The following is a 25,370-nucleotide window of genomic DNA, read 5'->3' as shown; positions in this document are numbered from 1 at the left end:
ACATTACTCATTGGGAATTGTACCTTTATATAATGCATCTTGGTTCTTATTTTTTCCCCATTCCTAGCCCTCCCTTCACGCCCTCCACCCTTCCCTATTTACAAAGACTTTATTTCCATTTTTTCCATTTCTCAAAATTTTTTCCTTTCCCTTCTTTCCTTTTCCCTGGCCCTCCCACTACCCCTACCCCTTTGGACCTTTTCTTCCTATTTTGCATTATCGATTATTCATTCTAGTCATTGGTACATTTTAGGTATACAATATAATGACATTCATCATTGGAAATCTGCACCTTTACATAGTCTCTCTTGGTTCTTATTTTTCACCCTTGCCCAGCCCTCCCTTCAACCCCTCCATTCCTCCCTATTTACAAAGATTTTGTACCTATTTTTCCATTTTCTCATATTAATCCCATTCCCTTGTATCCTTTCCCCTAGCCCTCCCACTTCCTTCCCCTTTGCCCCTTTTCTTCCTATTTCACATTGCCTATTATATATTTTAGTCCTTATTTACACTTTCAGTTTCTCACACCAGAGAAACTATTCTGTATTTACACATGTGTGTCCTACTTATTTCACTTAAGAGTATTGCCTCAATGTGCATCCACTTAGCTATAAATGTCTCTAATTTCTCATTTTTTATGGCTGAGTAGTACTCCATTTTATTTAAAAACCACATTTTCTTTATCCAGTCTCCAGTTGATGGGCATTTGGGATGTTTACAAGTTTTAGCTCTCACAAACTGTGCTGCTATGAACATGGGTGCATATATATCACTGTGGTATGATTCTTTTAATTCTATGGGGAAGGTCCCCAGTAGTGGAATAGTGGGGTCAAATGGGATTTCCAGTCCTAGTTCTTTGAGGTATCTCCATACTGATTTCCACAGTGCTTGCACCAGTCTACACTCCCACCAGCAGTAGAGCAGGGTTCCTCTTTCCCCACAGCCCCGCCAGCATTTGTTATTGGTTGATTTTTATGATAGCAGCCATTCTTTCTGGACCGAACTGGAATCTCAGGGTTGTTTTCATTTGCATCTCTCCAATGACCAGTGATGTTGAACATTTTTTCATGTATTTATTTGCTGTTTCTATTTCTTTGTGTGAGAAATGTCTGTTCATTTCAGATGCCCATTTTTGGATTAGGTCTTTAAATTTGGGAGGTCTGATCTTTTTAAGTTCTTTGTAGATTCAAGATAGTAGACCTTTGTCTGAGGAAGAGCAGGTGAAGATTTTTTCCCACATTGTGGGATATCTCTTCACACTGCTGGTGGTTTTTCTTGCTGTGCAGAAGCTTTTTAATAAGAAGAGATCCCATTTGTTGATTGTTTGTGCTAGTTCATGGGCAGCTGAGGTTTTGTTCATAAAATCTTTTCCCACACCGATGTCTTCAAGAGTTCTACCTAACCCCTGCTCCAACTGGTTCAGAGTTTCTACTTTAATATTTAGATCTTTAATCCATTTCGATTTTAGTTTAATGCATAGCAATAGATATAGGTTTAGTTTTGATCTTTGGCAAGTTGAAACCCAATTTTTCCAGTGCAATTTATTAAAGAGGCTATCTTTCCTCCAGTGAGGGTGTTTGGCTCCTTTGTCGAAGATGAGATGGCTGAGTGTGTCTGGTGTTGTTTCTGCATCTTCTAATCTGTTCCACTGGTCCTCAGGTCTGTTTCTTTGCCAGTACCATGCTGTTTTGATCACAGTAGCTTTGTAGTAGAGTTACAGGTTGGAGATTGTGATACCTCCTGCCATGTCTCTGTTACCTAGAATTGCTTTTGCTATTCTGGATCTCTTCTTGTCCCAAATGAATTTTTGGATTGTTTTCTCAAGGTCCATGAAGTATGCTGCTGGGATCTCAATTGGATTTGCATTACATCTATATAGCAGTTTTGGAAGTATGGCCATTTTCACTATATTAATCCTTCCTACCCAGGAGCAGGGGATGTCTGTCCATTTTCTGATACCATCTTCAATCTCTCTTTTCAGAGTGCCATAGTTTTCAGAGAAGAGGTCTTTGATTTCCTTCGTTAGGTTGATTCCTAGGTATTTCAGTTTTTTGGATGCTATTGTGAAAGGAATTATTTGCCGTATTTCTCTCTCAGTGAGTCTGTCATTGGTGTAGAGGAAAGCTATTGATTTTTGTGTGTTGACCTTGTAACCAGCTACTTGACTGAACTTGGTTATTAAGTCTAGAAGACTTTTGGTGGAGTTCTTGGGGTCTTCTATATAGAGTATCATGTCATCTGCAAATAATGACAATTTGACTTCTTCATTTCCTATCTTTATGCCTTTTATTTCTTTCTCTTGTCTAATTGCTGTGGCTAATGTTTCCAGAACTATATTGAACAAGAGTGGTGATAGTGGACATCCTTGTCTTGTTCCTGATTTTAGTGGGAAGGATTTCAGTTTTTGACCATTTAGTATGATATTGGCTGTTGGTTTTTCATAGATGGCTTCTATCAGTTTGAGGTAGAGACCATCTATTCCAATTTTTTGTAGGGTTTTTATCATAAATGCATGTTGGATTTTGTCAAATGCTTTTTCTGCATCTATGGAGATAATCATATGGTTTTTGTCCTTGGCTCTATTGATGCAGCATATTACGTTGATTGATTTGTGTACTTTGAACCATCCCTGCATCCCTGGGATGAATCCCACTTGATCAGGGTGTATGATCTTCTTGATGATCTTCTGCATTCTGTTTGCCAGTATCTTACTGAGGATTTTTGCATCTATGTTCATTAGTGAAATTGGCCTATAGTTCTCCTTTTTGGTTGGGTCTTTCTCTGCTTTGGGGATCAGGGTGATGATTGCTTCCAGGAATGAATTTGGGAGTATTGCTTCCCTTTCAATTTCATTGAAGAGTTGAAACAGTAGTGGAAGTAGTTCCTCTCCAAATGTCTTGTAGAATTCAGCAGTGAAGCCATCAGGGCCCGGGCTTTTCTTAGTTGATAAGTTTTTAATTATGTTTTCAATTTCATTGGTTGATATTGGGTTGTTCAGAATTTTTAGGTCTTCTTCGTTCAACTTTGGTAATTCATATGTATCTAGGTATCTGTCCATTTCTTCTGTGTTATCCATCTTATTGGTGTATAGGTTCTGGAAGTAGGTACTTATGATCCTCTGGATTTCTGCTGGGTCTGTTGTAATTTCACCCTTTTCATTCCTAATTGCATGGATTTGGGCCTTTTCTTTCCTTTTTCTGACAAGGTTGGCTAAAGGTTTGTCAATTTTGTTGATTCTTTCGAAGAACCAACTCTTGGCTTCATTGATTTTTTGTATCATTCTCTTCGTCTCCATTGCATTGATTTCTCCTCTGTTCTTTATAATTTCCTCCCTTGTATGAGCTCTGGGGTTTTCCTGCTCTTCTTTTTCTAGAAGCTTGAGGGTCAGCATCGGGTTGTTTAATTGGGCTCATTCTGTTTTCCTAATATGCCTATTCACTGCTATGAATTTCCCTCATAAGACTGCTTTCATTGTGTCCCACAGATTCCGATATGTTGTATTGTCACTGTCATTTAATTGAAGGAACTGTCTGATTTCTTCTTTAATTTCCTCTGTGACCCATTGGTTATTCAGAAGTGTGTTGTTCAATTTCCACATGTTTATGAAATTTTTCGAGTTTCTTTTGCTATGGATCTCCAATTTCATAGCACTATGGTCTGATAATATACAGGGGATAACTTCAATTCCTTTGCACTTACTTAAACATGTTCTATGTGTGAGTATGTGGTCTATTTTGGAGAATGACCCATGTGCAGCTAGAAGAACGTGTATTCTGATTTTGTGGGGTGGAAGACTCTGTAAACATCTGTTAAGTTCATTTGTTCAAGAGTTTGATTGAGTTCTAGTATTTCATGACTTATTTTTAGTCTAGTTGATCTATCTATTTGTGACAGTGGGGTGTTGAGGTCCCGCACTACAATTGTATTAGTGCATATATGACTTTTCATGTCTGTTAGTATTTGTTTTATATAGTTGGGTGCACTAGTATTTGGTGCATAGATATTTATGATTGTCATCTCTTCCTCTTGGATTGTTCCCTTTACAAGGATGTAGTGTCCTTCTTTGTCTCTCTTCATCAGTGTTGGTTTGAAATCTACTTGATCTGCCAAGAGGATAGCTACTCCTGCTTTTTTTCGGGTTCCTGTCTCATGCAGTATTGTTTTCCACCCTTTAATTTTCAGTCTATGAGTTTCCTTTTGAATGAAGTGTGTTTCTTGTATGCAGCATATTGTTGGATTTTGCTTCTTGACCCATTCTGCCAGTCTTTTTCTTTTGATTGGCGAATTGAGACCATTAACGTTGATGGTTATAACTGAAACATATTGACTTGTCATTGCCATGACTTTTTCTTTTGGTTGGGTTCTCCCCTTTTACATTTAATTTCTTCTCATGCCAGACAGGTTCATTCTGCTTTGCTTCCTGGGGTTGTGATCCTCAAGGTCTGTTCCTAGGATATTGTGTAAAATTCTTTGGAGTGCTGGTTTGGTATTCACAAAGTTCCTAAGGTGCTCTTTGTCATGAAAGTATCTTATTTCTCCATCCATTTTGAAAGATAGTTTTGCAGGGTACATCAATCTGGGTTGGAGGCTGTTTTCTTTTAGGGCTTGGAATATGTCACTCCAAGCTCTTCTTGCCTTGATGGTTTGTGTTGAGAAGTCTGCTGTGATTCTGATGGGCTTTCCTTTGTATGTGATTTGTTTCTTTTCTCTAACTGCTTGTAGAACTTTGTTCTTCTGTTGAGTTTCTGGAATCTTACCAATTATATGCCTCTGTGTAGATTTTTTTTGATCAAGGCTATTTGGAGTCCTATATGCCTCACTTATCTGTATGTCAAGTTCTTTTCCCCTGCTTGGGAAGTTTTCTGCCATTATTTCTGTGAAGAGATTTTTTATGTCATCTGCACTCTCTCCTGTTTCTTCATTGACTCCAATCAGTCTTATGTTATTCTTCTTTGCATCATCTAGCAGCTGCTGGATTGATTTCTCATGTCCCCTTAGAATTTTGAAGCAATTTTTCTTTTCCTGGTCACTAATTGCAATCTTATCTTCTATATCTGAAATTCTGACCTCACATTGGTTCATTCTGCTGCGTAGACTTTCAATGGAGTTTTTCATGTCCTGGAAATCTATTTGCATCTGTTTTATGGATTCCATTTGTTGCTTATGTTGGGATTCCATCATGTTCCTGAGCTCATCTCTAGATTTATTAATCATGTCTTGCACTACGGGCACAATTTCTCCTGTTATCTGAGAAATTATCTCTGATTTCATTTTTTCCAGATCCCCTTTTTTTGCCAGTTCAGTGGGTCCAGGTGGTTGAGTATTATAGTGTTCCATCTCATTTCCCTTTGGGGTTGCTGTAGGAGATCTGGAAGTCTGATTTTGAGACTTATTTATGTGTTTTCTCAATTTGACTGGGGTGGGGTGGGGGGATGCTGTTGCTGCCTTCATGGATTACCTCCTCTGAGCTGGGAGAGGTGGGACAGGAGCTGGGAGCAGCAGTAGGGATGGTGACCCAAAAGCCCTTTCCTCTGGGCCAGGAGCAGTGGGACAGTCGGTGGCCCAAAAGCCCTTTCCTCTGGGCTGGGAACAGCACAAGGGACGGTGGTTGGGAAGCCCCTTCCTCTGGACCAGGAGCAGTGGGAAGGTGGCTCAGAAACCCCTACCTCTGGGCTGGGAGCAGCGGGACTCAGTACCATGGTCTGGTGGTCCAGTGTCCTCTGCATTTTTATAGTGTGGAACCAGGTGGCTGTACAGAGGAGCGGGGCTGGGGGAGGGGTCCAGTGGATTGTTGCTTGGGTGCAGGCTGATTTGGCATGTTCTGTGCAACCGAATAAAAATTTCTTTAAAATGGTTGAGGTTATAGGTCAATGTGAATGCCCTAGGGGCCCCAGTACAACAAACAGCAACAAAGCCTTTAAAAGCCAGTCCAGTACTGTGCATGAATATTCCATAAGAGGGGAAGAGATTTGCTGGTCTGTGCTTCTCACCCCATCTGGGCAGGCCCTGAGAAACTAGGTCTTGGGAATGTGGCTGCTGCCTGATCTGCTCCTGTCCCAGCCCATAGGGAAATGCAGGCTCTTTTGGACAGAGTTGAAGAAGATGGCAATACATTTATAACAAATCTAAATCGATTCTTACCTTTTTTCCCTTTAGTGTTTTAAAATATATTCTTAAAATCATACTGAGTTTCTGGGGTGTTGTGCAGCAAGCAGTCATTACATTCACATGGCATTTTTTAGAAAATATCTCCAGAATCTCATGTTAGGAAATAGATTATAGCAGCTACAAGAAAAGAAAACAGCTAAAGAAGAAAGGTAATACAAAATGATCTGAAATTTTTGAAAAGGCAGAAAGTTTTAAAATTAAAGAGAAAAGTATTTCTTGATTTATTATTTTCTTATTTTTTAACATGGCTTTCTATATGGAGAAATTAGTCACGAAAGGAATGAAGCCACTTATTACAACATGCTACTTTTAACTCTCACAGTGCTGCATGTCTTAAAAATATTTTATATCTTTACTGTTTTTTGTGTAGTGATATGTCTATGGTACCTTCACAGGTAATGGAAATAAGCTGTGTAATAAAGACAATATTGCAAACTGAAAAATATAAAAATAATCAGGATTGATCTTTATCTGGTTCCAAACATCTCTTTCTCTCTATTTACCCAAATAATACATATTTTTGCCTCTTTTCCTGTATCAGGAATTGTTCTTTCTTGCTTCCAATCCAAATCCTATCATGGAATTGAGGAATAAAAGGCAAAAACAAAATTTAAAACTATCTAGTGTTTCCATTTATGCTAGCCACGATTAAGGCCACTAAGGAGACCTATCATCAGTTCAAACAGTTTTCCTCATCCTTACTCCACATTGCTTTTCAAGGAAGCTACAATACCTGGTCCAGCCACAGTCATTTGATAAGGAATTCCTACCCAGCCCAAGCAGTGTTCATTCCCGAGCTATGATAAAATATGTAATTGCCCTCTCTCTCTCTCTTTCTCTCTCCCTCTCTCTCTCTCTCTCTTCTCCAGCTGCCCAAGATGCCCAAAAGAAAGAAGGCAAAGGAAGAAGGTGGTCAAGCTCTTCTATTTGGAAGAAGCAGAAAGCCAAGAAGGTAGTAAATCCCATTTGAGGAAAAACCCTAACAATTTGCACATTGGACAGGACATCCAATCCAAAAGGGACTTCATCTGCTTTGTTGAATGTCCCAGCTAGGTCTGGCTGCGGTGGCACTGGCTATTCTCTATAAGTGACTGAAAGAACCTTCTGCAGTTAACCAGTCCACCCACCCTTTGACAGCCAACTACTCAACTGCATAAGCTGGCCTATAAGTACAGGCCATAGGGAAAACAAGAGCAAATGCAGACTGTTGCCCTGGGCTGAGGGGAAGGCTGCCAGCAAAGGGAATTCCCCCACTAAGAGCCCACCTGTCTTTTGAGCAGAGGTTAATGCTGCCATCACCTTGGTTGAGAACGAGAAGCCTCAGCTGGGGTGACTGCACATGGCATGAATCCTGTTGAGCTGGGTGTTGTCCTGCCTGCCTGTGTTTTAAAATAGAAGCTCCCTAGTGCATTATCTAGGAGAGAGATAGCCTGAGACCTTTGGTCCACCGGAAAATGTGCGCCACCTGTACACTGGTGAACTCAGAAGAGCAAAGGGGATCTGGCTAAGCTTGTAGAAGCAATCAGAACCGGTTACAATTACAGACATGATGAGCTCCACCACTGGGGAAGCAATGTCCTGGGCCGAAATCAGTGGCTTAGATTTCCAGGGTGGAAAAGGAAAACATGAAAGAACTTATCACTACACTGGGTTTAATATATATTGTTAAGTTTTTGGTACATTAAATTAATAAAAATTTTTCTTCAAAAAAATGGCAATTAATTGTGAAACAATTTGACAGAGATGACTTTAACTAGGGACTTTAAGGCTAATGTTTCACTTTAATCCATCAGCTATTTTTGTCTCATTCCTGAGAACACTTTATTTATCAGTATTACCCCCTTGCTCACTTTTGGCAGAGTCCAAACCATTTATTGTTTGGCACATGAATCACTATGTATTCAAATACATTCTTTAAAATTTTAATTTTCCTAATTATGAGCTTTTTGTTCAGTTAGTTTGGGGGGCTTTGTTCTGCTGTGTTTTTGCAGCACTGGAGATTGAACTCAGTGCCTTTGCACTGAGCTATATCCCAGGCCCTTTAAAAATTTATTTTTTAATAGAGGGTCTTGGTAAGTTACTAAATTGCCCAGTCAGGACTAGAACTTATGATGCTTCTTCCTCAACCTCCGAGAAGCCTGGGATTATAGGGTGTGCTACCGTATCTGTCTCCTAGGTATAAGTTTTAATGATTAGCAGTCTCTCAGGCGAAGGTTTAGTTTAAAGGCTCTGCTGAACAGAAGTGAGGTATTGACCTAACCCATCAAATTCATTTCCTGGAATTTGTGCAGGAGAACTGAGTAACTAGCTGGTCAGTTGCAAAAGAATGATGGAGTAGACCTACAGAGAGAAGCCAGGATTCCATGAGAAAAAGACCATGTTGCCATGATAAAAAAAAAAAAAAAGGGAAACATTCAGAGCTACCTTGACAGTGTTTCTAATTCTAGGCCCAATACATAAATTCCTCTAACCATCACCCCCATTCTTAAGGGAAGTTCAAGTAAGTTTCTGTTATTTTCAAGCACCTAGCACCCTTCTTATCTTTCCTATCATGTCCTACAACATTATCATGTCCTACAATATCTGAGGGAACATGGCCTTGCAGATAAGTTGATTGAGACTTTTAGCCAGCAGAAGTGAGACAATTTATTTTAGCTGTTTTAAGTTACTCAGTTATAGTACTTTATTACCACCACTCTAGGAAACTAATCCAAATAGGCTATTTCATCAAATTCCCACAACTATGTGTAAGAGAGAAGTACTGTTGTTCTCTTTTTTAGATCAAAATACACTTAAGACAAAAAATGTAAGCAACTTGCCAAGATCCCTTGAGCTTGATTCAAACCCAGGTCCTTTCTGCTTGTAGAGCCTATGCCTCTAATCTGCTGACTGAAGAATTAACCAAAAAGTCCATGTTGTTTAGATTTCCCAGCCTTTCTTAGTTTAGATGCCAAAAGATAAAACTGAGAAGTGCTATGCAGATATTAGGTGGTAGCATGAGCCCTGAAGTCTCTTTGTAGAATGCTATTGTGACCTATCATCCAATTGGGGACATTTTTAAAAATGAAAATTATGCTACTCATAATTACACTTCTGACTAGACTAGAGGCCTAAAGAAAGATTGTTTTGAGAGAACTAAGGTGTACAGTCAGTCTAATTTTTAATTCATCCTTCAACATCCCATCCCATACTATTAACCAGAAATGTAAATATAGTGGCTTTACAAATACAGTAAGACAATATCAAAATACATTAGTTATGCAATGATAATAACATGGGGTCTTAAGAATAAAACTGTGTTTAATGAGTAGTATATTGATTATACAAGATACTTACAAGAATAATTTTATAAAATGATTAATACATGAAAAGAAAGAATGCTTTTTGGTTATTTGGCCCAAAGCATCCGAGAAGTCTTTCCAGACTTTCCAAAGCCTGAGGACCCCTACCTTTGGAAAGTTAAGAAAGAGTGAAAGAAAGGCCTATCTTGTTCTAGACTCTGAAGAGTAGTGGTCTGTTATAGCAACTAAGCCAATACCCTAATACTGTGGAGACTAGCAAGCAATCTTTTTTTATTATAAAAAAAATCCTTCTCTTATTAACTCTTTTCTAAAATTTAGGGAAAATAAACTTTCCAAAGAAATATGTATTAAAAGTTATTATCATTAGTTTCAACCCAATTTGAAACCTAATAATGTCAGAAAGGAGTTAGATTAGCTATTAGGAAGGGCTTTCTAAATATAGTCTTCTGCCCAGAGCCTTTGATTATTTAAATGAAAGCTACATGCTCTGAGAAGTCAGCTGGACTGGACCATAACCATATAATGAAGAAAAATAATATTCTTTCAGGGGCATAGTGTATTATCTATATAATTGTACAATCCTATAAAAAGCTCAAATTAAGGCTCTCTATATTCCTGAAAGTCTGGTTTCCATGACCTCTGTCTGAGGCTAAGACGAACTCACTAAAACTGTTTTTTTAATGTGACTATGCATTTACCCAACAAACAAAACACTGTATAATCTGACTAAACTGTAGGGTTCTAACATACTGTGTTTATCTCTGCATGAGAGGATTGTTAGTGATTCTATGTGTCTGTTCTCATTGAGAATATACTACTGTGAAGTTATGCAAAATAATAGTATTCTAGAAATTATACAAAAGTCCTTTAGAGAAAGATCACTAACTATATGTATAGACAGATCCTTAAAATATAAAAAAGACAGATTTTTAAACATATATAGAGAGAATTCTATCTTACTTATCGTTATTAACAAATAACGTTAAAGTTAATACCCCTGAAAATCAATACACACTTATTCCACATTCTCTGTGGACTGAGAACTTGATGCAATTAGGTTGGGTAGACTGGCTCAGTCTTTTATGAGGATGCAGTTAGGAAGCTGTCAGGTGCTGCAACATCTGAAAGATTGATCAGGGCTGAACACCTTTCTCTGTAAATCCCATTCACAGGGCATTTGCAGGAAGCTTCAGGTTCTCTCCATGAGGTCCTCTCCATAGATAACTGGAATTTCCTTACAACACAGTGGCTGGTCTCTCCCAAAGTGAGTGAAAGGCACAAGCCACAATGAGTTTAATGACCGTATGAGAAGTGACATACATCACTTTAATCGCATGCTACTCATTAGAAGAGTCATTAAGTCCAGCCCACACTCAAGAGAAGAATTGATCTTTGCTTCTGGAAGAGATTATTAGTGAATTTGTAGACAAACCACAAGCAGATACATATAATACTTTTTATTAAAAATCCTAGCTATCACTGAGAATAGAAATATTATAATAAGCAGAAAATCTTTTAAATGTTTTCCTACTTTTTAAAACTTTCTTTTTTTAATACAAGTCATATGTTTTCTACATAACTTCTCTGGGCTTCTTTAAAAATTGTGATGTTTATCATATGATATTTATTATCTTAATCCTGATATGAAAGTATTACAGGAAGAATAAAATTATAACCATATTCACTAAATATATAAATGCAAGAGTCTCAAAGAACTTATTAGTAAATTGAACCCAATTCTATGAAAAAGTTAACAATTTCCTAACCAAGTTTAATGCACTCTAGATGCAAAATGATGGTTTAATTTTTAAATAGCCTATATATATAATTTTAACATTAACATATTATAAGGGACAGGCATATCATTATCTCACTAGATGCAGGAAAAACATTTGATATTTGATAATGTTGAAGTCATGATAAACTCTAAGTAGAATAGAAATAGAAAACAACTTTCTTCAACTGATAAATTATAGCAAATATTTTCCTTATGGGGAAATTTTGAGAGCATTCTCATTTTATTCAGAAATGGAACAAAAATGTTCATTACAATGGTAAAGTGTGCTTGTGCCAATTGGCTTCTGAGCCACTGAAGAGATTAACAAAGCACACTTCCAGGTGTGTCTGGGTGAGTCATGGAGGCGTCTGTCACCTTGGGTCACACATTTTGTCCCTGGGTTCATCTTCTCTAACATTCATCCCCTACTCTGCTTTTCCCAGAGGTGAGCAGCTCTTCTCACCCAAGTCACTCCACCATCATGTTCTTGCCTTGGAGCCAGTTGGACATGGTCTGAGTCCCCTGAACCTATGAACCAAATTAAACTTCTCCTTTAATTTGTTGACTGGCATGTAGTTTAGTTGATGCCCTAGATACATAAATGGCTATTACAAATCAGTAAGGAAAAGACTGAGAACCAAAATCAAGTGTGCAAAGTATGCAAAATTAAATTCACGAAAGGAACAATAAAAATACTTATTTGATACATGAAAAGATCCTCTACTTCAAAATAAATCTGAATACTGATTTATACAACTATCTTAAACATTTTAAAATTCATAGGAACAACAACACTAAAAATACTAAACTCAGTCCTGGTGTTGACAATAAAGAATAACAGGAATTTCACCTCTGCTGCTAGAATTATTGCTGGTAGAATAATTACTAATTTATAGAGCAATTCAGAAATATTTAGTGGAGTTGAAAATATTCATGCCCTACTACCTAACAATTTTAGCTTTAGAGAAAAAGTCACTATGCAGGAGATTGTAACATTAAAACTTTCATCTATTTCAGCCAGGAGTTCAGGCTAACTGGTCTGTGAAGTATAAAATGAATAAACTATATCACATGTATCTACACACATACATCTTGCAAATTGTGTATTAAGTAAACAAGCAAATCTGCCAATGGGAAAATAACACATACAATATTATACCTTCCTTGTAAATCTAGAAAACAGATTACAATCTTATGTATCATATACCATGTTATAAATCAACAATTATATATTATATATGGCTATATGAAGGAATTAAATTATTTTTAACCATTACTGTTTTTTGGGGGGGTTATTGGTTTTGGGTTTTTTTTGTACTGGGGATCGAACTCAGGACCTTGGGCTTGTGAAGCCGGCGTGGTCCCACTGAGCTAAATCCAATCCCTTTAACCATTACTGTTGATCTCAGTATTTTAAGTATGTACCACAAGAATATAAGCAAAAATATTTGTAATGCAAAATATTTTTAAATTAAGCAATAAGTTTTATAAGATTGAAAAAATACAGAAACTGTAAATATCCAACCGAGTGTAAAGATATTTTTAATGGATTGTTCACTTACCAAAATCCCTAGCAATTATTTTAATTTTTTATTTTTATTAGTACATGTATGAATTAAATTATTAAACATGGATAGACAAGATACCCATTAACTTCATGAATTCATTGACTGTAGAGATGATGCAATGTGTAAAGAATGGGAAAGGACAATGAGGTTTCTGTTGTATCATTTAATACTTACTTTCACAACTTGAAGAAATATAACAAAATGTTAACATTTGTTAATTTGATAGTAAAGAGTTAACTCATTTTAACTTTTTCATGATTTAAAACTTGTTCATTATTTTAAATAAATATCTATTAAAAATCACCTATTTAATTATTTGATAAGCATTTATACATTATTACCATTCTTACTGTCCTTGAAACTCCTCTATACTGTATCTGCATCTTTGTGATTGAATATTCTCTAGATCTCAGTTTCATCATCTGTATAGTATCAAAGGGGAGAACAAGTGGTCACTTTCTGCGTGTGAATTGGGGGAGGATACATTTAGACCATACATAGCACATCCTGTTGATTCCATTTTGTGCTATTTATTCACAGTAAGCCACCAAGTCCTGCCCTTCAGGGAGGAGAATGGGAAGTAAAAGAATTAAGATGTATACATGCCAGCTCCCCAGGTGAACATCATCATTCTGTACTGCAAACATGTACTTATAAAACTTTTTTTCTAATTTTGAAAAGATTTTTCCCAGATTAGACACTCTAAGTGAAGTCTCTTTCCCATTCCTTTGCATTTCTCTTTCCCCTTTCTAAGGTCCTTACCTGAATTGAGTAACATCTTCTTCTCCTCCCTTTAAATCTCCTTTTCTGAAAACTTACCTAAAAGCATTTGACCAAAGCATGTAACCGAGTTTTCTAAAATCCTAGGAAAGTCTTTTTCCCTCAATGTCTATTTCACATGAAGTTCTAAATGTTGCCCTGTCCTCTCTGCCCTGAAAGAAGCGTAAGGGGACGAAGAACAGCAGAAAAGAGGCTTGGAGGAACAGGAGGCCACCGCATCCTCGCCGGGTAAGAGCAGCTGGTGTAGGGATGAACTTGGGGAAATTGGGAATCCTAACTATAGGATCTGGGCAGGGCAGCTCCGGAAAGAGTAGCACTCGGTGACCTGGGGGAAGAGAAAGTGGGTGGCTGGGGTGCGGGGAGAGAGAACTGCCCAGATCAGAAACGTAGTGCAGCGTCCTGGCACCAGGGGGAAGGGACGTTCGACTGGGCTAGGTCGAAAGCTCCCGGCTGCGACCGCCCAGACTGGGGCTGGAGCCTGCAGCTCCCGGGGTGACCTCGGGGCCTGAAGGCGGCGAGAGCCGGGGCTGAACCTTCCCTGGCTCCGGACCACGGTGCGGCCATGGGCTACCAGGGACAGCAGCGCACGGTCCCTCCTCAGGTAACCGGCCATTGGGGCAGCTCCGACCAATGCCTCGCAAGTCTCATCCACCTTGCAACCTTTATCTGGGGTCTTAGTTTAACACCGCAGAAAGTTGTCCAGGAGGGGGAAAAAACATGCCTTAATCTGACATTCTTTCCCCCTTGACAAGCACTTTTAAAAATATAACCTCTTTAATTTCATGGAAGAAGCATTGTTGATTCTAACAGACCGGATACTATGTGTTCCATACAGCAGTTGAGGCTCTGCTGCACCAGTAGCTGTTACTGTTATTCATTATTATCCTCATCATTATTTTATTATCGTTACTGACATTACATATTATTACTGATATGTTAGAATCTTGCATTGCATACTTTCTGACACTTTCCAATTTTTTGAGCTTATAAACACTTGTTTAATCACCATTTTATCTACTAAAATAGGGGGACCTAGGTGATCGAGAAACCCTTGTTTCTGCACATGAGAATCAAGAGAAATCTTGTCAGCCTGCTGCTGTTTTTAATGTTGTCAACTCGATTATAGGATCTGGTATAATAGGTAAGCTTTCTATGTTCTGTGTGATTGTGTTTTTTTGTTATTTTTTTTCCAAGTGAAAATGCCAAAATTAAGACTCTCAATATGCTGTTAGTGTTCATTGATTATTTTTAAAGGAAAAAATCTCAGTGAGAAAATTGGTATTTTTTTCCTTAAAAGCTGTCTCTTTTTTTCCTAAAAAAAGTCTCTTTTAGGTGAAGATGGGGTTGGGATTCATTCTCCCACAGTTGAGAGCATTTTCTACATACATAATGGAGTTGCACAGAGGAGAAGCTGAAAAAAATTTTTCCCATGTGCTGTCTGGTCAAATGATAATATTACCTCTTCCTGAAATGTCAATTATTACCTGATATACTTTACTATAACCTTTTCAAAAACCTCCAGATATTTGTAAATATTGCAGGTACAAAAGTTTAATGTGAAAGGAATAATCTTGTGAAAAAATAAATCTATACAATATTCCCTTACCTATCTATATAGTGTTAAATTATGAATTCAAGATGTATTAATTTTAAATATTACTCAGTCAATAACACAAACTTGTTGACTTAAAATGCATGTGATTGTTTTTGACAAAGGGTCCAAGGAATCAATTAAAAGAAAGGAACGGCTCATATTTTATCAATGCATTAGAAGCAAGGGAAAATTTTGGAGAAAAAAATCAAAGTACAATACATGATAGTAATAAAAGAAATTTTCAGTGTTTATTATTCTTTTGTTATTTGAAAACATTCCATTTCAGAAAAGTGAAGGAAAAACAAAATCTTACAACTGCATTACTCACTGAGATATAACTATTTACTACATTTTTTGACATTTCAATCTATTGCAAATTTTATGATTACTGGTTTGAGTTGTTTTTCCTACTTTCTCACAAATAGATGTCCTTAGTTTTACATGTATTCATACATAAACTTAAAAAATGATTCACAAATTGGAGTTACCTGAGGTGAAGCGGGAACAAACAGGGACAGGCATGTTTAAAACTTTGTGTCCGTGTACCATGGAGGTAGGGGAAGTTATGCTTTGCAGAAATCTAGAGTTGATTCCTGATGTGAATGCTTTAAGTTGATTCTTACCAGCAACATTAAAAAGTACTAGTATGTTCAGCAGTTTTCTTTAAGGAAATCTTTTCAGAAAATAAAACATCTGAGTGAAAATGTTTAAAGTTTTTATTTTGAATATTTTATTTCCCATAATCTGAATCCATTTTTCTAAAAATTATAAGAAATAATTTTATACACCTCCTCAACTTTATAAAACATGCTTTTGCATTCACTTTCCCCCCTTTTCCTACCTAGCTGCCTCATTTTGACTCCAGGGTCAGTTGAGTTGTGTTGTTTTGGTTTGTTTTGCAGTACTTGGAATTAAACCCAGGGCCTTCACACTGAGCTACGGCCCCAGTTTATTTTATATTTTATTTTACTGTATTTTATTGAGACATGGTCTCACTAAGTTGCTAAGTTGCCCAAGGTAGGCTCAAGCTTTTGATCTTCCTGCCTCAACCTCCCACAGGGTCAGCCTGTGATAAAGTCCCATAATCCTTCACTCTGGTTATCATCTCAGATTTCCATGCTAGCACATAAGGAAGAACTGGGGTCATTTCTCTATGTATTCTAGGGCATCTGTCACCCTCACCCTGAAGGAACCTTATTTGTGTGAAGTGCCACCTACTTTTGATTTACTGCTTTCTAATTCTTATTCCAAAACCCTCTAAACTTGCTCATCTGACATATTCTAAATTAATAATTTTTTAGTCTGAGGTAGGTACTATTAGTCTGCATTTAAATTTAGAACAATCCTTTGTACTGCTTACAACTATGTCGTATAAATATGTACATTTACTTAGTATACAGTATTATATCCAGGAATCAGGATAATACTTCTGTATTTCTCTGTGCCTTATTAATGTAAGGTTTGGGGAATTTTGTGGGTTTTTTTAGGATTACCTTACTCAATGAAGCAAGCTGGGTTTCCTTTGGGAATACTGCTTTTACTCTGGGTTTCATACATTACAGGTAAGTACTATTCAAGCACATATTCTCGCACCTTAAATCACACAATTACTTCTTCACACACAAGTATATCCTGCAGTTAAATTAAGAAATGCATCAAAGGATCCTAAAGAATTTAAGCATTATGTCTGAGCAGATTTATTTTTCATACTAATCCTTTCCTTTAAACAGATTTTTTAAAGTAGAAAAGCATTATACACTACCAAGCTGAAATCCTTTTCATGTGCCTTTTCGCTTCATGCAGAAAGGGGTGGGTGGGAAGGTCAGTTTGGAAGTTGGTTAAGACTGAGAGAGGACCACACTCTGAAAGTGCAGACAGTGGGGCTTTGTGAACAAGTGCATGCAAATGAGCTACCTTTGTCAGTTGTGTTTGTGCAGGTGGAACTGCAAGCCTGGTGCCAACTGTCAGGGTTAACCACCTCTCCCCATTCTCCCTGAGCCTGCCCCTGCTCTGAGTCTGACCCTGTTTTTAGATGCAGCAGTAAGGTACTACTAAGTCACTTTCTACTCCCCTCTTCATGTAACAGACTCATTCACTTCCAGGTTTTGTCAATCCCCATCTAAATACAGACCCAACCGCTCATAACCATCTCTTCTCCTATTATCCTAATCCAAGCCAGCTCATCTTATAACAAACACATCTTCTCTCTGCCTTGGGATAACTATGAAAGAGGCAGCAATTGTAAATACACACCTCCTACAGGCATTGCTTCTGTATAATGTCTGTGAGTGGCAGCCTAGATCCCCTGTACAAGCTAGTGCAAAATACTACAGCTGCCCCATCTCTGGAGTGTTGGCCTGGGCCTCAGAAGAGCCACTTTTTTGTGAGCCTTTGACCCCTCCACACTCTTCTACCCCTGTATCCCCATAGCCTTCAGCCAATGACTAACTAATAGGAATCCAAAAGCCAGCCTCCTGGCCTCCACCGCAGACCAAACATGGTGCAGCTGGAGATCCATCACCACAATACTAGAGCATAGAGAGTCCCCACTACATCTTTGGTGAGCTGTTTCCTCTGCCCGATCCTTCCACTCCCTTTAAAATTATTGGAGGATTTGGATCATGCAAGTAATTGAATTAGTAATTTACACTGATTACTTGGTAGCATGGGATCCATAACTCTATGCTTATTAAGAGTTTTGGGGGTTTTAAAATTGCACTGCATTTGTTAAAACATTATCAAATTAAAAACCTTATCTAAAGATTCACCCTGTCATTTTTAAATTTCCTGTCTCCCAGATAATCTGAGCTGACAAATAATTAATTTCCGCCAGGCATAATACCACAGTTTAAGTGTACTATAAACTTTTGCACACATTGTAAGCCAAAAGATAGAAAAAAATTAAACAATATATATCACCAGAGAATTCAGGACTTGAGAATGAACAGTTTGCTGAAGCCAAATAGTATGATAAATAAATAAGACAATATAAATGACATTTCTAGAAACAAGTAGGTTTTTTTAATTCTATTTTTATGTTTGTGAAATGTTGAAGAATTATAAATACTTACAAAAATAATTTTATTTTAATTTTTTTAAAGGTTTTCATATTCGTTGATGAGAATAACTTTTAGCACCCATGCATGATTCAAAAGAAAATTCATTGTTAAATAACATTAATTCATTCATAGATTATTTTTAAAGTGTGCCTGTCATATATTTAAAGGGAGATCAAAATATTATAGTAATTGATATTTGAAATAACTGAACTTCTTTTTTTAAATTTGGGAGTACTACAGATTCATCTCAAGCTGTTACACATGACAAGAAAGTGCTGTACCACTGAATTATAGCCCCAGCCCTTTTGGGGTTTTTTGGTGGGGGGGGTGGTGTTGGCACCAGGGATCGAACTTGGGACCTTGCACTTGCAAGGCAGACATAGTATCACTGAGCTAAATCTCCAGCTATTTTATTTTTTGAGACAGGGCCTTTCTAACTTGCTGAGGCTGGCCTGTAATTTCAATCTTCTTGCCTCAGCTTCCCAAGTAGCTGAGATTATAGGCACTGGCCACCAGGTCCAGCTGAAATACCTAAAACTTGTAAGACAATATGTTCATGTCCTGTATTTTGCATGCAGATGAAAGCATGTATATTTATAATTGACTTAGCTTTTAAATGTTGTTAACTTTAAGCAATACATTTTGACCTTTAAGAAACCTTCAGCATTCTCAATTCAAATATACAGCTCTTCAATAAAACTCACAACATTTATGAAATTGGTTGCCTCCTCTGTTGACGCAAGTCTTCCTTGGTTCTCTTCCTTGGCTAATAAGCAGCTCTTCAGTTTTCCTGTCTTTACCATCTGTGTACTTTCTTACCAAACCTCCATATTGCTGCAAGAATTATCTTTCTGAAAACCTCCATTTCATCTGTTATTCCCCATTCAAAGCACCCAAGACTTTGTAATGACAAACACAACAAACATGTATTGCAATCAAATTCCTTATGATATGGACACTGTCTGCATTTTTAGTCTCATCTCCAGATACTCTAAGCTGTCACCAGCACTCACATGCAGACAATCTCTGTTTACCCTTCTGAACTGTTTGATTCCCCACATAAAGAACATGTTCATACACTGCCTTCCCCTTCCCACTGAGAGTCCTGTTGCTCTTCTTTTCTACCAGGCAAATTCTAGCTCATCCTCCAGACAGCATTCAAATTTTCAGGGAAGCATTTTCTAGCCACCCCCACCAAGTAAAATTAATAACTATCATTTTGCTTGCAGAATATTTAAAATCTCTTTATTAGGTCATTTGTTACATTTAGTTAGAATCAGGTAGATATCTAGCAATTGTGATATATTGATATTAATTTATTCTTCAAATATATACAGAACACAATGGGCTAGGCCTTGACACTGCTACCAGTACAGAAATAAAGAACAATTTCCCATGCCATTATGAAGCTCACAATGCAGTGTGTCTGACAGACAAACATCATACAATAATACATCATAAATACACTATAATAAAAATCTGTACCCTGTGATAAGGAAATTGGCATTGAACTACCGCAAAGAAATAGGAATATTCTGAGAAGGAGATAGCTCCACTGTTTGAAATAAAAGTGAATTAGTAAAGAAAGGAAAGGAAGGCTACTCTAGTAAAGGAAGTGCACACAGGAAATATATAAGTGACTCAGCCTTGCTAAAGTGTAGGGTTGATGTTCATAATGGAGAGAGGGGAAATTGGAGAGATTTACAGAAGCAGATATGAAGGCTCTCATGTAAAGACCGTCATTATCATTTCCTGAGGGCTGGGTAGATGCTGAGCATAATGCAGTCCCAACACTAAGTCTGTCTGATTCCATAAGGAAGGTGTTCATATTTTACTTTTATGGAAGAAAAGATTCTGACATAAATGGTTTTAAATGACTTATGCAAAATCTGCTGTTAGGATATATGATTAAATGCGTAGATTATGAGGCCAGCCTACCGGGCCTGAATCCCAACATTGTCATTATTAGCAACGTGGAGATCAGCAATTAATTAACCTTCTATGTCTCACTCTTCTCATTTATTAAGCAAGGATAATAATGGCACCTGCTTAGTGTTATTGGTAACATTTAATTAGTTAATATAGGTGAACCCTTAGAGAAAAGACCTGGAAAATGGAGTAGTGTTGGAAAATCTTTCACTAGTGATTTGTGGTCGTTATCATTACAGTCTGACTCCAAATACAATGATATTTTATTCAACCATCATATGCATCCTGTAAACAATAACTAAAAACAGCACAACTTCTCATTCATGTATCCTCTGTAGCACATCAGGCATTTTGGTAGACATTTAAACACTACTCTTCAAGGTTGATGTATGGCTTTGCTTCATAGACAAGATTCAAGAAGAGTCACACACATAATAAAGAATTTTTTTGTCCATGAAAAAACATTGGTAGGTTTTCTTGAAGGATTTTAAGTAGAAGGCATGGTTAGATTTATGTTGTGGGCAGATCCAATATCAGAATATCTTGGTAGGGAGGGAATTTCAAAATTATCTTGGAGGGCAAGACTAGTGGACGAAAGAACTGTGAGGATATTACTCAGCAATCCATGCTAGAAATTACAACGGCCAAGCTCTACATGAAAGCAAGTTAAAGAGATACTTGTCAATATTTGTGATGCAATACTTACTGGATGTAAGGACCAAAACAATATAGAAATCAATGAACACTGAAAAGTCCAGAGCAATTCTCAAGTTTCTGTTAATATTATTCACAAATTGGAGAAATGTGGATGGAGAATCAAGTTTCATAATAAAGACACAAATTAAAATTTGGATTTTGGGGGGGCGGGTATTTTTTTTGGTCCCGGGGATCGAACTCCAGACCTTGTGCTTGCATGGCAGGTGCCAGAACCACTGAGCTAAATCCCCAGCAAAATTTGGATATTTTAAAATGTAGAAGCTTATGAGATCTCCAAAGTAAAAATGTGTACTAGGTAGCTAGATGTAAAAAAGTCTGAAGTTTTGAGAAGTCTCAATCAAAGACATGAATTTAAGGGTTGCTAAAATCTGTGTGAATATTGAAACCATAAGTATGATGAGATCACAGTAGGACATCTTGAAGAGTGAGCAAATAGCCCAGAGATCCAGTATAAACTGGTAAAAACCAGTCCTAAGGACAAAAAAATCTCTGAAAGAGCAAATAGTTCAAGGTTTAAGAAAAAGTAATTGGACTCATCAACTTGGAGATTATTGATGAATTTAGTGGAGAGAAGTTTCATTAATGTAGGAGGGAATCAGAGTGAAAATCGTACAGCAATTTCATATTTTCTCCTTTATATTTTAATGCATTTCCAAGTTATTTAAAGAATAAAAAAGAAATCACTATGATAGAAAAATGAGAGAGATTTTTAAAACAGCAACCACCACATCACATGGTGTGCATATTTTTGTACCCAAGATAGCCACAATTTACTTCATTAAAAAGGCATTGAGTTAAATGAAAAAAGAGAAAAATTAACTTTTAGTCATGTGGTATCTATATATTTGTATATTCAAATTTAATTCTAAATTTGGAACTGAATTTTTTAGAATATAAATTTTTTTAAATTTCGTAGTGTTGTCTTGGCCATAATAACTATAAAATTAAATAGTTTTATTTTGTTACAAAACAAATGAATCTCTTAAACCTTTTTTTTTTTTTTTTATGGTACCAGGGATAGAACTAGGGACTTTGCACTTGTGAGGCAGGTGCCGGAACCACTGAGCTAAATCCCCAGCTGTAAACCTATTATTTTCTAAAATGTCTACAGCATTTTTCATTTCAGCATGCCCACTTTGAATACCTGTGAAATATTTGATTACCTACACTGTGTTGCTTGGACATTTGAGCCATATCCTGTCATCAGTGGTTGTATTGTTGAGTTAGGAAATTAAAATGGAACCTGGGCACTTTGTGTACCTTATTCTGTCCAGTTTGTTGCCTGGATATGTGAAGTATATTGCATCCTGACTGAAAAATACACTACTGGAAACATTACAGTTTCATGAAAAGTGATACTTTATGGGAAAAAGTTAACCTTCTCATCATAGAAATTTGCCATTAAATAAACTCTTCTTTTTAAAAAAAAATGTATTCTGACATTTATCTAATTTTTGTTTTTACCATAGACTTTTCTCTTGTTTTATTGATAAAAGGAGGGGCCCTCTCTGGAACAGACACCTACCAGTCTTTGGTTAACAAAACCTTCGGCTTTACAGGCTATCTCCTCCTCTCAATTCTACAGTTTTTGTACCCTTTCATAGGTAAGACGACTGTTGAGATAAATACCTTAATGATTGATATTAATATATAGCCATTTCTGAATAAAAATAGTTTGTCAGTTAAAAATCATTCAAGAAAATTAACAGTTAAAATATTTCCCAAATTAAAGATTTACATCCATCATTAACCTTTTTTTTTGTTCTATTTTCTGAGTACTTTTCTAAAATAAAATGGAGTTCATTTTCATCCTAAACCTAATGTTTAGGTTTTCCTTCTGGCAAAAAAAAAAAAAAATCTAAACAAAAAAAATCTGAATTAAAAAAATACAGAATGATCTGGGATTGAAAGTGAATGAGAGATCAAACAGATTACTAAGGCTCAATTTTTTTTTTAAAGAAAACCCAAGAATTTGCAAAAGCCTCACAGTAGGACAATATTTAATGTTTTACCATAATAATGAGTATGTTACCAAACACTCCTTAAATAAATAAAACGTCAATTTAAACCAATGACCAAAGTGACTTCATTTCTAAAATCAGTACTACAGAAGTTACTGTCCAAACAACTAGTCCCATATACTTACACAGACAAATAAGACTATAATTCCCCCCAAAGTCTTACATTTTCTATTAGGGAGATATTTTGGTGCCTTAAAACTTGCTATTATTATTTTTCACTTTAAGTAATCATGTTTTCCTGAAAAAGTGTTTAGAAATTGAATTTTAATTGCATTTTGAATGACTTTCAAAGCTCACTATTTAAAGGTGTTTCAGGATAAATCAGTAAGTAAAGTGAAATCTTTCTGTAATACAAATCAGTATTCTATCATAAATCTGTTGCATTAACTATTTTTAAAATTCTATGTATTGGTAATCATAATATATACTTAAAAGTAGTATCACTATGGTAATATTTGGAAATTTATAACTGATTATACTCAAAATATGCAAGATGAATTATGTGATGGCTTACTGATGACTTGTTTTAATTATGTTTTTAGCTATGATAAGTTACAACATAATAGCTGGAGATACTCTGAGCAAAGTGTTTCAAAGGATCCCAGGAGGTAAGTAAAAAGAAGACATTGAAAATATCTGTATTTTATGTAATTATCTATAGTTAATGTAATTCATAATAATTTAGAAGTAAAATTATGGAAGCATTGGATTATTCAGATGTTTTACAATTTCCATTATCCATATTCATCCTAAAGTATTAACCTACTTTTATACATAGTTTAGTTTTTATTTAGCTGAGTAAAACAGTATTATTATTTATATACTTTAAATTCCTTATGCTTCGCATCACCAACTCTCTATAGAAACATGTTTTCATATCCTATTTATACTATATAAATTTCTTAAATAAGCAAACTCTGTGCCCTTATTTGCATTAAACTATAACTTAATGCTGACCTTCTTTAGCATACATTCTGTGAGTTTAGTCAAATGTATATAGTCATATAACCAATCCGCGGTCAAAATATACAATTCCATCATTCTCCAAAAAAACTTTCCCAATACCCCCTTGTAGAAAAAAAAACAACAAAAAACTTCCCTCATCTGTAGCTTCTGGCAACCCTGATCTGATTTTTCTCTTGGCAGTAATTTTGTTTTCCTCAGAAGACTATGTAAATAGCATCATACAGGGTGTAGCTTTTTGAGTCTGGCTCCTTTCATTTGGCAAGGTGTATCTGAGATTTGTTTATGTCCATGAGCATATCAGTAGTTTGTGTTCGTGTGTGTGTGTGTGTGTGTGTGTTCAATTGTTGAGCATTCCATTTTATGGATGTACAGTAACAGAATTTCATCCCCCAATTAAGGGACATTTGTGTTATATCCAGTGTGGATTGACTACAGAAAAACTTTTATGAACGTTCTCGAGCAGACCCCTTCAACATGTGCCACAACCTCATTTCCTATTCGGCTTTTCACAATACCATGGTTGTTAGAATAATTCAGAAATAAAAAGCCTATTTTCTGTGAAGAATAGGATCAGAGAAAATAATTAGAAATCTGTTAAAATATGAGTGCAAAAGTTTGTAATATCACTTAAATATAAGTTCATCCTGAAGTTATTTTATATTTACATTTTTATGATTTATTTCTATTGTTACATGATTTTATGGAGTTTATTAACTCAAAAATCATTGTCATTTAGGTAGATTTTATGCTACTTGAGCCATTTTTTTTAAATTATATGCCTCATGCTTAACTATTTAGTCATATCGTCAATGTGCTTCTTATACCTATAAACACTAAATAACATTTGTTGTATTTTAGTTGATCCTGAAAATTTGTTTATTGGTCGACACTTCATTATTGTGCTTTCCACCATTAGCTTCACTCTGCCTTTGTCCTTGTATCGAGATATAGCAAAGCTTGGAAAGGTAATTTTTATGTTTTAAATAGGCATAGAAATGAACCTTGTTACCTGCATTTATTTTGTTCATCCACAATCCTTTGACAAAATTCTTAATTACAATATTTAGTTTTAGTTTCTTTTGGTTTATTTATGGCTGTGCTACAGTAAACTATGATTGAATTATTAGCTTGCTTTGGGGAACTGATGGTTAAAAAGTTGATGAAAGGGGCTGGGGTTCTGCCTCCTGCCTCGCAAGCACAAGGTCCTGAGTTCAATCCCAGGTACAAAAAAAAAAAAAAAAAAAAAAAAATTTGATGAAAATAAACAAAGCTGTTCTTCCTTTTTCAAGATAGATACCCTAACTGATATTAGATAATACCCTAACTGATATTAGATGGCACATTTTTAAGTTTAGAAAATGTAAGAACTATATTTATAGTAACTTTCATTTTTGGAAACTGTTCCATTTTTGTTGGTAGTTTCAACAATATTCAAGAATATTCTGACCACCATACTTTGCATCATTAATAGTCATCCAGTCATAAG

At 36.2% G+C, this 25,370-nt stretch overlaps 1 protein-coding gene and 1 pseudogene across 2 annotated transcripts in view; both read left to right on the top strand.

Moving 5' to 3' along the window:
• Positions 1-6,970: 6,970 nt before the first annotated feature.
• LOC110344183 (large ribosomal subunit protein eL8 pseudogene) lies at positions 6,971-7,856 on the top strand (annotated as a pseudogene).
• A 6,010-nt stretch (positions 7,857-13,866) lies between these two features.
• Slc38a11 (solute carrier family 38 member 11) overlaps positions 13,867-25,370 on the top strand; it is a 54,017-nt gene continuing 42,513 nt past the window's right edge. Inside the window, exons 1-6 of one of the 2 annotated variants that reach the window (XM_013075822.3) lie at positions 13,870-14,199; positions 14,625-14,739; positions 16,680-16,754; positions 22,367-22,501; positions 23,461-23,526; positions 24,743-24,849. In XM_013075822.3, coding sequence (XP_012931276.3) covers positions 14,161-14,199; positions 14,625-14,739; positions 16,680-16,754; positions 22,367-22,501; positions 23,461-23,526; positions 24,743-24,849 — 537 coding nt within the window. In that variant the 5' untranslated portion in view covers positions 13,870-14,160. Of the gene's footprint in view, positions 14,200-14,624; positions 14,740-16,679; positions 16,755-22,366; positions 22,502-23,460; positions 23,527-24,742; positions 24,850-25,370 lie in introns of both variants that reach the window. The other variant, XM_021265455.2, reaches the window with a different exon arrangement.

Source organism: Heterocephalus glaber, unplaced genomic scaffold (genome assembly GCF_053883595.1).
Source record: "Heterocephalus glaber isolate CG9 unplaced genomic scaffold, H.glaber_assembly_v1.0 deba00000347, whole genome shotgun sequence".
Taxonomy (NCBI): Eukaryota; Metazoa; Chordata; class Mammalia; order Rodentia; family Bathyergidae; genus Heterocephalus; species Heterocephalus glaber.
This window is presented reverse-complemented; position numbering and strand designations above follow the sequence as displayed.